The sequence below is a fragment of the Hippocampus comes genome, unplaced genomic scaffold, assembly GCF_001891065.2.
Source record: "Hippocampus comes isolate QL1 unplaced genomic scaffold, H_comes_QL1_v1.1 scaffold202, whole genome shotgun sequence".
NCBI classification, from domain to species: Eukaryota; Metazoa; Chordata; class Actinopteri; order Syngnathiformes; family Syngnathidae; genus Hippocampus; species Hippocampus comes.
Window position 1 is genome coordinate 1,095,445 of NW_017805829.1, and position 16,609 is coordinate 1,112,053.

At 40.7% G+C, this 16,609-nt stretch overlaps 1 protein-coding gene across 11 annotated transcripts in view; it reads right to left on the minus strand.

The window, feature by feature from the left end:
* The window catches only part of rapgef2b (Rap guanine nucleotide exchange factor 2b), a 122,942-nt gene that overhangs the window by 35,614 nt on the left and 70,719 nt on the right, over positions 1 to 16,609 (minus strand). For 7 of the 11 annotated variants that reach the window (XM_019887410.1, XM_019887407.1, XM_019887413.1 and 4 more), the window contains one exon: positions 3,294 to 3,425. The exons of 1 other annotated variant lie outside the window; for it this stretch is intronic. In XM_019887410.1, the coding sequence (XP_019742969.1) occupies positions 3,294 to 3,425 (132 nt within the window). Of the gene's footprint in view, positions 1 to 3,293; positions 3,426 to 12,222; positions 12,818 to 16,609 lie in introns of those variants that run through there. 3 more of the 11 variants (XM_019887415.1, XM_019887416.1, XM_019887417.1) reach the window with 3 other exon arrangements.

The following is a 16,609-nucleotide window of genomic DNA, read 5'->3' on the forward strand; positions in this document are numbered from 1 at the left end:
AAAATATCTCAAAGAACAATAGAAAAACTAAATTGGGAGAAAAACATTAATTGTTACACTACACACAAAAAGTTTTTTTCCCAAATATTTAACAAAAATGTGAGGAAATTTGAGGACAAATATTCATACAAAAATAGAATAAAGCAAAAATAGACAATATTAAAATACTTAATAAAAGCTATGAAAACAGCCGGATAAATGGCACAAATCCAAACTAGCAGAGGTACAATTGGGAGACAAAATTGAACCTAAATTGTAAACTCAGAATCAAGTGAGCCGACAATGGGGAGAAATCAGAGTGAGTGTAAATGTCGAGTCATTGCTGACTTTAAACAAAGGCCGCCCTCGTCCATGTGTTGCCTTTTGTGTCATCCGAAATCCATACAAACATTCAGCGGCCATTAAAAGTCAGTTGCTGTTAATATTTCATCACCGCTATTCTTGGATCAATGCTTTCAAAGGCCGCTTGAAGGGCCAGTGTCATCATTTATTCAGGCACCGCGCGCGCGCGCCCACACACACACACACACACACACACACACACACACACACACACACACACAGTCCTGTCATGTTGTTGACTGTGACCATGAGAACGGGTTCTCGTTGGTAATTAAGCTTTTCAGAGCTTCCTATCCAAAAACCTCTAAAGTCAGCACTTCCTAGGAAGTAAAATCGCTTCATGAGCTCCCAAGAGAAACTTATTAAAAACCACGCGGCATCCAACACATCATTCCAAACGAGTCAAGTATTTATCTGAGAGGAAACCGCAGGCAAATTCACAAGATTAAAAATGGGAAATCTGAAAAAGTCTTGAACTTAGGAAAATTACTTATATTATTTTGACTTTTATCTTGACATATGTTGAATGTTTCCAAAATAGTAATATTTTTTCTACAACTTTAAATATAATTTCAAAGAACGACCAGAAAATAAATGAGGAACAAAAAAAAAAGAAAAAAAGATCATTCTTAAGATAACAATTTAAATAAAATGTAAAAACTATTTGAGGAGACTGAGATAACGTGGTTGCAAAATTGTGCACGCCGACTCATCACTGGGATGCAGCTGCGTTCAGAGTAAATTAATCAAATTCAAACTGATGTTAAATATGGGTCAGTGCATACAGCCACCATTTTAATGTGTCAAATTAACCCAAATAAACTTAAGATTTTGACACTGACTTTCTGGTGTGTAATCTTTTTATAGCCAATGAGGTTCATTGTCCAATGGGAGTGTTGTTGTGAACGGGCAGGCTGGCAAAAGTAAATGTGGGCTTATGTTCTTTAAACAACAAGTCATCACTTAATGCCGTTTGCGGTGCAAATACGCAATGGAACCCCCCACTGTGGGCTCTTAAAATAAACCCACTGAGGGGTCAGGGGGTGATTAAGAGCAGCAGTTACATGTCACCTATCGATCATTTTCTCAGCTAAAGTAGTTATTTGAAAACTCAAGCCCTAGCTGGCATACAGCCGAGGGCAACATTTGATTACGATAAAGACAATTTAGCTCGCATGCACAAAATACTAAATATTGGACATCAACATTGGAAAAATAGTGTGAAAATACTACATATTAGAAAAACATACAAAATGTTTGACAAAAACTAAGCAAATATTGCACAAATAGATAAGGACACTATTTTATGTTGTGGTAATATAGTAAGTACAAAATGAAAAAAATACTAAAAGAGAAAAATCAAATTTTAACAAAAATATGACAGATGAAAAACAATAAGAGGAAAATACGGAAAAACTGAATAAATATAAAAAATGGTCCACAATGCTACACAAATGTAAGATCAAAACTAGTGAGGAGCCTGGATATTAAAAGCAGCATTAAGACATAAAGGAACGCAAAGTGACTCTGTAGTGTGTGTGTGTGTGCGCGTGTGTGTTTGACAGATGGCCTTCAGATCACCGTCACACACCGGCCTGTCAAAACACACGCACGCACGTGCACAGGGTTGATGTCGAGTGATGGTGTGGACTTTGAAATGGAGCTCGGAAAGCATGTGACGACGCTAAGATGCGTTGGCATTAAGAGGATTAGCCGGTGCAAGACTTTTGCGCTCTTCTAAGCCGTTTTATTTACGCCCACGGGGGTGAGGATGCTACTTTTTATGTTCTTTTATTAAAAATGCCTTTCATTAATCCATCAATTTCAACTGCTGCATCAGTTGCGCTCACATCTTCCTTTGAAAGTTCACACATTTGAATGACATTTGAAACACTCCATGGCCAGAAAAGTACACACCTCTGCATTTTGTGAGATACTTATTTGAGAGTATCGACATGTTAAACATCAAAGTTTAGAGATACATGCTTTTCTTTGTCATGTTGTTTGTCGCCATCAGGTTAACTGAAGGGTTCACTCAAAAATTCTCCTCGTCACTGTCCAAATTGTAAAGCCACAGATTGAGTGCTATTTCTTTGATTCAGGGTGCTTTTCATTGACAAGTTGGGAGCCTTTATGTTTCAACTTAACTAATTGATGTATTTGTTGGCGTCCAATTAAGTGATTTACGGTATCTTTGTTTGATGTTATAGTGTGATTCAGATCTGAGTGGAGTTTGGACATATGTGCTTTTCATTGTCACGTTCACTGTCAGAAGGCGGGATCTATCCATCTCTTTTTAATGAAAAGCATTTATCTCCTCAATTTGTGGCTTATTTCTCTCATGTTATATTTTGGATGTGTCAACCTTTGGATGGCTGTTCTGGCAGTTCTGTGTAAAGCCAGTGAAGGTAAATACATTTGAGGTCTTCTGTTGCCAACAATTTTGTGAGATTTGTGGGTAAAAAAACTACACATTTTCTCTTTGCCCCGCATTCTGCTTTACCCCACCATCAACTTTACGCACACACCAACCAGGAAATCATTCAAAGACAAGAAGTTTTACCAAACCACGGCAACACATCTTCCTTTGCGCTATGTGGCGGTAACAACAAGCTGGGCCAAACTTCACTCCTCCTCGACATTCAAGGATCTTAAGTCTCTCTGCCAAGCTGCAGCGCTTCCACCAGTCACTACTTTCCAACCACCCTGGGCTTTACTACCAAGAACAAATATATGCAGAGACAAGCTGAGCGAATAGCAGGGGGGAGATTCTACCCACCCCAACTCCCAAAAGAAATAGGTGAATTAATTCATAGCAAACTGCAAATAGGTCTGCATACATTGTACTTACCGTCACATCTAGTTATTGAAAAGAAAATACGGACGCTGAGCAACGCAGCAGTTGGGGACACTGTCCGAGGGAGGGCTTTCTTTTTGCCCCCGTGCCTCACCTGATAAATATCAGACAAGCTGCTGCTTCCGGAGTCGCTGGTGATACTACACCCCGAGTGACTGGAGGACACGTGCGTCACCTGTGGGTGTAAGCCGTCGGCCAGGTGAAGTCGGCTGAAGTCTGCGGGCAGCTGCACACATACACACGACACACACACACGGTCAGTATGGGAGGCTGACAACAGCGAGGGACGCTATGGGAGACTGCGCTTTCAGAACACGGTACAAACCAACACGGCGACTAATGGGAAGAATTTATATACAAAAACATAAACTTGCTGTGCAATGAGAAGAATGAAGACGGGGTCCTCAAGATGCATTCCTAAGGCGGCGTGATACAAACAATGGTATGCAAGTTTGACTGTGATGTAATCCATCACCAACCGATGGCAAGTCAGAATTTGTATGAGAAACACTTCTAGGCCATGAATATAAAGCAAGCCAATGAAAAAGTCAGTAGGGCATTAACAGAGCATGTCTTCTTGTGTTACATGACCTCCTCAACTGTAGTATCTGTGACTAAGTGTGTGTGGCTTTAAAAAGGTGAGGCGTGGCTTGGTGAGTGACATGAGCTTCAGGAAAAAAAGGGGGTGTGGAGTTGTTTTTTGTTGTTTTGGTTTGGTCTTTTTTTGTAATGTTCTTTAATTATTGCAGACATAAAATTATTCATTGAAAAGCACCTAGCTTTAAATCATGTCGGATGATTGTTGAAAACAAACTAATGAAATATTCACATTTTAGACAAACTGAAGAAGCATGTAATAAACGTTGGGTGTCACGGTATTCCATTCCAGTGTTTTAGAGGCCGCTAATGCATATTACATCATTTCGACCATTGTCTACCATATTTTAATAGCTAAAAGTGTACTATATATTGTTCTGGTTCTACACCACAATATTAGGTTTTTTTTCTGTTTTGTTTTTGTTTTTAATCTTTGGGCCATTGCCCTAGACCTCTAAAAAAAATGTAATAGAAATAGTACTTTTCTTGTAAAGCAACAAAAAGTAAAAAGTACAAAAAAAAAAGATCCATGGCTTTTCAGTATTTGAAGTTATTGATGGTGCATATGTGACAACTTCCCTCTCCCACCTGCGAATGAGCCAGGACACAGGTGAAAAAATGTGTTTGCAAACAGTGTTAAAGGAGCTTTAGTTCTCTAATGCATTTTTTTATAATGTCATTTGTTTTTTATTTCTCATGGTTGATGACAAACGGTAGTTCAGCCCATGTATTAGACATTGCTCACAAGAGCACAAAAGTGTCTTGGCGCTAATAACAATAACAACGGCACGCTTGACCAGAGGCGATCCGGGTGAAGTGGAGCAGATGAGGAAGACGGTGGCTCGAGGAAAGATTTTGGCCAAGGACGGACCCCTCTCTGCTCCACCAATTTGGTGAGTGCAGCCAGCCAGATAATTAAAAAGCAAGGCAATTTTTTTGACACCCAGCAATCACAGCCAACCTCCAGTGCACCGGAGATGACTCTCTCGATAGCGTTCTCAATTTGCCTCGAAGAAATGCGCCAGAGTGCACCTGGGCAAGGAAATTGCAAGTATGACACACATTTTCAGATCCCCCCCCTCACAAAACACAAAGATTCCCTGTCAATTTTCTTGTTCATTTGGGAGATTTAGCATGGCACTCAGATGTACGTATTTACTCTCAGGAAATTGACCAACGGGGGTCGACCCACTTCCCGGTGCGCCACATTTGGAACGGCGGGTGGTGCACAGATGTAATATTGATGGTGCGCCACACTGCCAGATGCGCAGCCGGCCTGCCAACTGGGTATCATCTCTAAGTCGGGTAAATATAACATCGGGCAGTGTGAAATATTTATATGCACTGACCCGATGAACTACTTTGACTGTTTGATCACATGTACTCTATACAAATTAGATAAACATGACTTCCTTTTAAATATATAGAAGAAATTGTGTGGTGTTTTTGTCGACCCAGCATTTGAAATTTACACTGGTGTTTTTTTTTTTTTTTTAACTATTTTACATTTCATAATCATCCTCTTGGAAAAAAATTGTGTAATTAGACCAGAGCTTTTTTCAAGGCGATGATAGTGTATGTTAGCTTGTTAGCCACCCGCTGGCTTTAATGAGGGAACGTCCCAAGCGGATGCACAGCATTTCCAGCGTTTGTAAATTGAAATTCTGTCAAGTTAACGGTGGTATTAGAATGATGTGTTCTACACGCAAAAATGTTTGCAGTGGTACAAGATGAATGCAAATCAAAGACCAGGCAAATGTCAATCACACGGCCTGTATTCGTCATTGGTAGTTACGCTTTTATGAATCTATACAGCAGGGGAAAAAAACCTGAACGCCATTGAGATTTATTTAGTCCGAAAAAAATAATAATTTTAACGTAATTAAGCTTTCAAAGCCTTCAGTTGGAGTTAGCATTATCTGAATCGATTGCAGAAAAACACATTTTCATTGTGAATAATTTTCAAAATAGGTATGGTAGAATATTGACAGTAAACATCCATTTTCATATTGCACTTTCTGTAAAATTTAGTGTGTGTGTGTTTTTTTTTTTTTTACTTTAACAGGAGTTGCATCAGCACTCCGACTTTTTTCAGACGAGTATCTGCGTACAACTCGCAAATGAGTAGCATCCCTTTAAGTTGTTGGTTGTTAGTGGCTGACATCACACAGAAAGTAGATATCTAAACTAGTTAGAAAGACTGGTCGCACGGTGCCGGTCGATTAGAATTTTTCCCAACTCACCAATAATTACATCCCCCTTGTGTGGTTTCCACAATCACAGTGAAAGCCCCATCAACCACGGGACCATCCCCCATTGGTAAAGAGGATAATAAAACATTTAATCCTTTCTCTGCACTCATTTAGGTCATCCGTCTGTGGGTCAATAAGCCGGCGAACGATCGCTCGGTAAGCATGTGGTCCATTGACCTCCACTCTTGGACGGCACGCGACGGAAACTACGCTACGCTCGGACAATCGTTAGCCTTGATTGATCTGATGGTAACATCTAGAAATAATACACGATAAGCGCCCTACCTTTGCGGAGGCTGAAATGCGCTCCCATGGTTTGTCTGGCAAATGCATGTGTCCAATCAGCTGTCACGGGGTGGGTCCGGCGAGGGTTGTATAAAGCCAGGTGTTAATGCTGGAGCCGCAGAGCTCACTCACTAGCTAGCTCCGGTCGACATGTGAGCAGATGTGGCGCTCCTTAAATTACACTGCAGACCTAATGACCTAGATCAGCGGGTAGGCAAGCGCGGGGCTGCCTCTCAATGTATTTAGCGCCTGGCTACTGTACCAGAGAATCACTGCGAGATGTCCATTACGGCCACGAGCGGCTAATGCGAGCATCCAGTGATGTGTGAGGGCGAGTCGAGACCCTTTTCCACTAGGCTGGAGAGTACACATTATATATTTTATGGTTTGATTGTAAAATTAAAACCGCAAACAGAAGGGTAGGTGATTTATGGTGAGTCATCAAATTTTGCCATTACACAATGACGGAAATTATAATGTTTCGCAATTTAGCGTTGCCCATCTGTCAAGTAAATTATTTCTCAACCCATGGCACACATTTTAAGAACAAATCTCACGGCACATCACAAGAAAACTGTCCCAAAAAGTAAATACACTGAAATAATCTTGTTTTACAAATCGGAACTCTAGGTCTGTTTAGTTGAACACAAAACAATTTTTCTGTTGTCTGAATGCGGCAGGTGGATTCACAGATTGTTCTGCCTGTCACGAAAGTTCGCTGGGATAGCTATAACAAATGTAATAACAAATTCTAATACATTTCTTTTGAAATTAGATACACATGACGATCATTTTTATGGTGGTTGCAAATCACTGCTCCAGTATAAGTGGCTCAAATTTGGTGCCAATCAGACCGAACTTCATGCTTATTTTTTAAGGGCCCCTGAAAACAGACAAAATGAGTCTAAAATGTCCTAACCCAAACATTAAACCAAAAGCCTAGCCTCCAACCAATAACCTCAACCCAACAAACTGGCCCTATGACTAAACCTCAAACTAAAACCTGACCCAATTCAAGCTAGTCCCGCTTTAATACAAAATGGTTTGTTTTTTGATTTTTTTTTAACAATGGCAAGTCATCAAATTCTGCCATCAACTTACACTGGCAAGTAATGACAGACACTAAAACATTTTGCAATTGAGTATCCATCTCAAGGATATGTAGTTCATATTTGAATCTCTAGGACAAGTTAGTCTTTGAAGGTCCCTGATGAATCAACAAAATGACCCTAAAATCGAAACTTCTAACCTACTGTACATGGCACGGTATAATATACGTGGTGGCTCAAATTTGGTAGCATATTAAGACAAAACCCCAAGGACAAGTTGGTCTTTGAAGAACCCTAAGAAATGTTGAATCGCTGTTCTAAGTGTTGAAGGGCGTCGGGGCCTGCCAGAGTTGTCTTGACCGTGCGGCTGGCTGTCTTGAGCCTTAGGGATCAAGAGATTAACGCCTCTTTTGGCAGGATGTCTGATTGAATAGGCCTGATATGCTAACTTCTTCTGCGCTGGCTGGTCAGCAGGTAGCCAAGAAGTGACCTTGTATGTCAGCTTCACCACACTTCTACAGACAGCCATACACACAAACTGCATGGCGGGGGTGGGGGTTGGGGGGATTCTGTTGGAGGTGTGAAGGGGTGATTTTTTAATTTTTTTTCTTAAAACAAAATAATGAAAGATTGTTAGCCAAAACCTAAGGCCAATGCTATAAAGCCCAACCCAACACAAAACAATAACATTAGGGGTTAAAATAAAAATCAGCACCTCTGCCTACTCTATCTGGTAGTGCCTTAATCCATTAATTTAACCCGTAAAACTAACCCTGACACTAAATCTAACACTAATCATCATAACTCTAAACCTAGCCCATTTTCCAAGCTAAAATTGAAATCCCAACCCCATCTCTAGATCCTGAACCTAACTCGTTAACCCAATCAATCCTAAATCATAACTCCAAACCTAACCATAAAACAACCAACTTCACACAAATCCTCAACTAAAGAACCAACCCTAAACACTAAATATGAATGATTAATCCCAACCATAAAGCCTAACCACCCAAACCTGAATCCCTTATTCAACTTTACCCTAACCACCTTGAGCCCAATTCTAAAACCTAACTTTAGACCAACCCTCAACTCTAAACCAAGTCTAACTAAAGTAACCCCTTGCCCCAATCAAGAAACCTAAATCCTAATCCCTAGCCGTATAGTTTAAACTTCCTAAAACCTAAATATAACCACTTAAAATCTAAAGCTACCCAACCCATTACACTATACCCACACCAAGCACGCTAAACCGAAGTCCAATGCGTAACCATAAAAGTTCATCTCAACGCCTTACACTAATTTAACCTACTCGCCAATACCCTGAATTTTAGCCCAAACATTAGCCAGCTTAAAACTAAACCCGAACATAACACCTAAACCATCAAAACCATAAGCCTTCTATCCTTTTATGTTAAATCTAACCTCTCATCTATGTTGACGCGGTGACAAGCTTCAGTGTCGGCTGCGGTTTACCCCTTGGCCGAACACCTTTCCTGCTGGGATGAGTAAATATTTACACAAGCCATAATAAATATGCTAACGATGTAGGAAACAATCAAATGAAGGGAGTGTGACAGTAGGTAAGGAGGCTACCCAGTAAACATGAGACGCAGAGAAGCCATGACAAGCGCACAGCCACTGTGCATTATGTGCCCAATATTATTTTTACACCAAGATAAATGTTACGGCAGTGCACACCTGTATCGTTTCCTAGAAAGTGTCACGTCAGCATTCAAGTGTCCAGTTTAGCAAGGTAAAATGACAACAGGCTTTTTTCTTGTAGATTGTGAGCATCTGAAGCAGTCAATAGCATCAGTGCTTCAAACCCTTAAGATAAATCCTCATGCTAACCTGTCCAAACCCCTAAAACCTGCACTAAACTCTAAACCTACCAACTATTGTGTCTCAGCCTTACCCATTAAATGTCAGCCCAAAACCCAAAATCGAAATAATAATACTAAATCTAACCCACTTGTCAACCGTTTTATCTTCAGCCACTCCCAAAACCTCACCCTAAATCCTAACCCTACGTGTCTATGGCTTGGCTTCCTAACCATCATCGTAAATCCTAACCACAAACCATTTCATCTCAGCAGCTAGTAAGTTGTTCAGCCAGCCACTCGTCAACAAGACAAGCCAAAAATTCAGTGCAGATGATTAAAAACAGGTGATGTGCATACAAGACATTTGTGGTGCCATGAAGCCTCTGAAGCACACAAATTTGAGCATGTTACATCAGCCATCGTTACAGTCATTTGTTGTCACTTGTGAGCATGGTTAACGGGTTGGGGATGGGAGTGAGGGGTGCTTGATTTACGTGCCTGCGTGAGCACTTGGGTGTGACGAACACTGGCGGTGTTGACGGGAGATCACTCCTGTTGAGAGCATGTGTTCTCAGGGCCTGGGACCAGATAGTGTTCAGCACCAAGGACAGCGACACCACAGACTATAATCCTGATGGCAAGAAAACCGCAATCCACTGGAAACACTGCAAATCCTCCCAAGGGTTGAGAAGTCAAATTAAAACCTCTCAAATTGCCCATTTGAATCTTCGGTGTTCCAAACGGTAGCGTTAAAAATACAACTGTATATCTCAAACCCAAATTTAAATCTAACCCGAAATTTAGCTTTACCCTAATTCCTAATCACAACAACCCTAATCAGGCTATGACCATTCTACACCTAAACCTGACGCAATACTTATTTTCATCTTTAAATCTAACCTTAATCATGCTCCCAAACCCTAAGTCAAAACCCCTCAACACAACTACCAAGCAACCACCCGAACAACAAACCTAACGCAACCCAAAATACTAACGCAAAACCGAAAATTTACAGAGATAACCTATACCCAACCCTAAATCCTAAAATTCAACTCAAGACTAACCCACCTCGATTTACCATAAACTTGATCCTAACATCTAAACCCAAACCTAAACCTAAACCCCAATGTTCGTTTAGCCTTAAATCCTTATAAAAACCCTAATCTAACTAAAACCACCCAACTCCTAAACCTACACCTAACCCGGGGGTCGGCAACACACTGCAGAGCCGCTTTATAAAATATGTTTGAAAATGGAAAAAGGTGGTGTTGTTTTTTTAAAACGTACACTTTATTTATGCTTTTAACAGCCTCGGCAAACACAGACACGTCTGCGTCCGACTCCGTGCCTTCTCTCTTCTCGTTCGACTCGAGAGGCGTTCAAAGACAGCCTCCGAAAAACGGAAATTCATGATCACTTCACTGACACTACGAAAAGCAAAAATAATGCACCAAAACAAAAAAATCAAGCGAGGAAATCACAAAATAAATTCTATGGGGGCGTTTGTGAAAACACAACAAAGGAATGAATAACAAACAATTCTGAGAGTCCAGTCTCCGACATGAGTTTCCTTCATTGTAAGTTTTATAGAAGGCTTTTATTTTTTTGCGGCTCCAGACATCTTTGTTTTTTGTTTTTTTGTCCTATATGGCTCTTTCAACATTTTGGGTTGCCGACCCCTGACCTAACCCAACACAAACCCTAACCACTGTATCAAGACCTAACCCATAGATCTAATCTACAACTCCTATACATGCCCTAACCTTAAATCGTAACACCAACCCTAACCCCAACCAAACCGCCCTTGACCTAAACCAAGTATAACAAAAAAAGTAAAGGCAATGTTGAACCGTAAAAGTGGCAATGCCAATATTGACACAGAAATTCTGAAACTGCCATTTTAGGCTCCACTTTTTCCAATTGACTATTTCCAAGTATCTTTCAGAAACTCATTTTCCCAACAATTTTGTCCGATTGCTACAAAATTTGAACCATGGACACAAGGCAGATGGGTAACGTTCAGTAGTGAAGAATTTGAGCTTTTGTCATTTTGTTTGCATGTGGAGTTTGATGTCTTGCCTAATACATGACACTTTCAAGCCTCCACAAGGTCACAGTCAATTTTTGTTACATTTTTTCAGTTCAAGAAAAAAAAACACAAAAGGTACAGGAGGTTTGCCATTTTGTTCGAGTATTTTTTTTCTCCATTTGGTTCATTTCTGGGGTTATCTCAAGATGGACTGAAAAGAGATTTTATCCCTTTGCTACGAAAATTTAGTCAAATGGGCGACACTAAATTCTGAAGGATTTTAGTTTCCGTCATTGCGTATAGGCGCGGCATGATGTCAAAATTTGATGGCTCATCATCAAACTATTACATAGCACCTCTTGGAATTTTTGGCATGACATTTTCATTTGAGTCTGCTATTTTAACCTTATGTGCATTTTCAGGGGTCGTTCATCGATAAAATTGTCCAATCAATTTTGCCTCATTGCTACCAAATTTGATCCACTGTCAGTTCTACTGAATTTTGCTCAGTCATGAGTAGAGGAAGTAGATAATTTTTTTTGCCAGGTTTAACAAACATGATTGCACCTTTAGGTGAGAAATGTCTTGTGCTTTGGGGATGGCGTCTTTGAAGGTTGCTTTTTTTCCCCCCTGCTGCTTTTTGACACCTTAGTAACCTTCTTTGCACTAGAAAAGGGTACGGTTATCTTAGAGTGCAATAATTAGCCTCATTGGGTTCAAACACCTGCTGTCGCTCTATTTAAGAGCTGACAAAATGTATGCCACCAATACGGTATCATATGAGCATTTAGATTTAGCGGCTGGAATTCCTGCTACCTCTATTAAAAACTGCTATGAATGACGTGTGTGGCCGCGTAACAGAAAAGCACATGGCGTCCGCTTCAACTACAACACACTGACACACACATCCCAGGTTACGCCGGCCTGGTCCCCAAAATAGGGGAGGGTCAAGGACGCGGCGGGACGTCGACGTCGCGCTGCTACTCACCGGCGATTTATCCTGTTGGCTCGGCACTCCATTGCTGTCTACTGCTGCTAACGGTTTCATGGTGATAACAGTCCTCTCCGGGGCTCAAAATGTACCAAAACTTAACATCTCCCCCGATTTCCTCTCCTCCCTGAAGGGAGTATCTGCGAGATTAGACGCTCCGAATTTACAGCGTAAAAATCCAGTCCAGAGAAAATGCCTCCCTCAAAAAATGAGGAGTAGGAAGCTCTGAGCTTTTCAGTCACAGCTTCGCTTCCAACACCTCACCTCCATGGTGTCGGGAAAGCGGAGCATCCTTAAAAAAAAAAAAAAAAAGAAAAGAAAAAGAAAAAAAAAAAAGAACACAGCGGTTTGTTTGCCAGCGCGGGGGGTGGATGGTTGGGTGGGTGGGTGCATGTGTGTCACGGGTGGAGGAGGGGATGGCGGTTGTGGTGAAGTGGGAAAAGAGGAGGAGGAGGGGTGGTGGGGTTAGTATTGCAAGCACCTCCTTCCTTACGGACGCCCCCATACAGAAGGGATGGAAAGAGGAGCCGATACCGAAGAAGAAGAAATAAGAGAGGCTCCATGACATCACCTGGCTGGAGACAGTTGTCATGGCAACAGCAAAAAAAAAGACCAGCTAAAAAGCAGCTCGGTAAAAAATAAACTTCACAACGGGGAATGATGTCACTCTGCCTCTCAGCTGGGGTCGCCCTGGTAACCGGCCCCTCCCGTCACTGCTTTGCACACCCTCCGGGATACGACGGTTGCCGTGGCGATGGAAACAGCCAAGTGGGAGGGGGGCAAGAGGGGAGACAGAGAAAAGTGTCGCCTCGCTTCTTCTGTCAGCCAGCATCGCCATGTCCTATGACCTGGGACATAATTCCTCCCCGTCAGTGGCCGCTAGAAGCTCACTTTGGGCGTTTCCAGGGGTCCTTCAAAGACAAATTTCTACTAATGTCGAAATTTTGTGGGTACCAAATTTGAAGTATGAGTACTAGACAGAAGGATATCAACAAATTGCAAAAAAAAAAATTATATATATATATACATACACACACATATATAAAGTCTCACGAGATTTCCCATGAGATTATCCAACGGCCCTTTTAAAGCGACAGTGCTCCATTTATTAAACGAGGCAGCATTAACTACAACACTCATAGTATTGTTCACCTGGTTAGATATGCCAAAAGAAAACCTCCCGAAAGACATTGTCTTGAAAATTGACACGAAAGCGTGGATGGTAGAAAGCATAATGAAGGAATGGTTGGCCGAGTGTTATGGTCGGGAACGGTGGCTTTTATTTATTTATTTATTTATTTTAAGCAGCCGTGTGAGTGCTGTTTTACTGCCATCGTGCTGTAACGTAACAGGCAAAGAAAAGTGAAGATTAAGTTATAAAAGGTTGAAAGCTCTTTCTGTGTACCGTCTTTCTTTGCAAATATCTCATGTTACAATATGGGCACCTGCGGCTAATAGACAGGTGCGGCTTGTGTGTGTACAAAATGGTTTTTCTTTTAAATATTGTAGTGGGTGCGATTTATAATCTGCGCTCTATAGTCCGGAAATTAAGGTAATAAACAGCGATAAAATTTGAAACTATAACACAGTAACTCCACATTTTCAAAAATTCATGGCATGTCGATCATGAACACACAGACCCACAGAAGTCTCAAGTACCCATGAATAAAAAGACACAGGAATTCTTACATTCAACCATTATAGTCATTTCCATCTTTTCCGGGAATCCTTCAAATAAAAACCTGTCCTAAAAATGTTGTCCTTGTGCTATCAATTGCGCCCCCCTCCCCGACCCCCTCCAAAAAAAGATGCATGAAGACACTTGATATTGCTACCAAATCTGAACCATGTGGACTAGGCAGATGTGGAACGAGGTCTTTTTATGACGTTCTGAACGATAACGAGGTATTCCAGACTGCCACTCCTCCTCCAACAAGGCCAAGCAATCTCAATTTGGATTGGCACCAAATTACTTTTTTTTTGTGAGTAAACAAGGCATGTCTCTCAATGTTAACAAAAGTCAAAAACTTTCTGGATGTGCACCAAAATGAATGGATTTTTTTTCTTGGCCAACGTCCCATCCATCAGTTTCATGGAAATTAGTTTTTCCCAACACAAACAGCCATTGGCAGAATAACAAAATGGTGGAAAGGCCAAACAAGACTGAGCATACACTACATCATAAGAGCAAGGATAGCCATAGAACTCATTCATGCTAAACAATGAAGTTCCTTGCCAATCTTTCCAACATCAAACTTTAAAGCCTTTTGAAATCTGCTCAGGATTAGTTTTCAAGCAGAATGAATTCCAATAAAAAAAAAAAACCCCATCTCGTCAAAGTACAATGTCCCATCCGACACAAATACAATGTGACGGAGAGAAGCCAGCCATGACCACGCAATGCCACATCAATTTTGCACATTTAGCATCATAATTTATCCTATTTTTATCAGGACACGACTGTGACTATGAGCCTCAGCGAACACACAATGTCAATTTTCAATCACCAAAAAAACCTGGTTAAAAAAAGCATTCAAGTATGATCAAGTTATCAGGGTATATGACAACATAAAGCCAGCAGCATTCATGCAGCGTCACACAAATTCGCCACATTTTGCATCAAACGTAATTGCAATTTTCAAGAATTTAAACATACAAGTGTCAAGCATACGATGTGACCAACCACGGTCATGCAACATCATGCAGTTCTGCACTTTTTCTTGTGCATTTTAGAACTCGACAGATCCCCGAGATTTAAAACAAAGCAATTGTTTCTATGAGTTGTGATACCCATAGCAATGTGAAAAAATGAATGTATGTATCAATGTGTCAATGTATAACCAGCCACAAACACGTGATACCATACAATTACGTATTTAGCATCAAAATCAATCACAATGAGGGCTGGAACTAATTTACATTATTTTGTCAATCAATCAAAGTATTGGGGAAAACAAGTGTGAAATGGCATCTCTTTTTTCTTAAACAGTACATTATTTAAAATGCATAGTGCAGAAAATTCACCAACAATTATGATTAAGTTACTGATTTGGCCTGTAATATCTCAGAAAATTTGCAAAAATGTTGATAATTGTTGTCCAAAGTCAACGCAGATGTTTGCAAATGTCCATTCTTTTTTCGTTACAGAAACCTGAAAATTTTCTGTTGCGAGGCTGAAATTCTGGGGTTTTTGACAATTTTAAAGAAAACAGCGTGTCTAAAGTTTTCATCAATTTATTAAGAAATCATAATTATAAAGGGAAAAAAATGCTGCATAAACAGGTATCAACAAACTATGTGACAGAAGGTGATAATTTTCAAGAATTGCTCTGTAAATGTGAGTCATAATCAGTTTGCAATTGTATTTTATTGGATTGAAAACATCTTCCATACCGAGGGGGGAGGACGGCCTGTTCTTGTTCTAGTTATTGACAAAAGATAAAGTCATATCATTGTCTCTTCCAGTCAGAAAGACTGGAGCTTGCCGTCATGGCAGACAAAGCCTTACGAGCAAATAATTGGAGGTGGTTGTGGGGGTGGGAGCCCCTTGCCATCCCCCCAAACACCCCCCTGCCATGATGTAATTCTTCACAACCATAACAAAAAGAGCTCAGGTGGTCAAGTGTGTGTGTGTGTGTGTGTGTGTGTGTGTGTGTGTGTGTGTGTGTGTGTGTGTGTGTGTGTGTGCTAGCCCAGCATATCATTACATCACCTCCACTGCAACAACAAGGGCGGCAGGAGGGACTCATGTCTCCAGAATATCAAAACCTCTTAATAATGCTCCACCACCATTTTTTCAAAGCTAAATAAGCCAATTAATCGTTTTCCATTGACTAGCCACCGGTTAAATGTCAAGCGGAATGGACAGTGACAAAAACAAAGACACTCGGGCTAATAGTTGTGTGATCCCAGTATGGCTGCCATATAAGGCTGTTTTTGTCGTGTTCTGGCCAAAAGACGGCATAATGTCTGAGGAGCCGCACGGTAACGAGAGTGACTCTGACAATGACGCGAGGGAATCTGTCATGTTTGATGGAGAACTTTCCCAGCTGTTCATTTTGGAAACAGAAGATGAGGATTTTGATGGGTTTTTGGATAGGGATTGACCAAAAAAATAAATAACTTGAATATATTGTTAAATACTTCAATAAAGTACAACTGAACTCAGTTTTGCTCCCTGTGCCTTTATAAAAACATACACTAGTGCACATGCATGCTACCATATTTATTAAGATAGCATACGCTTTACCATGCCTGCGTCCATTAATGCAGTGAATCTTGTGTATGTGTTAAATACAAAAATAGCATCCATAACTGACACTGCACCTCTTAATACGGTGTGCCGTATCACCGTGAAAATACAGGACTTGATTTAGCGTACTCC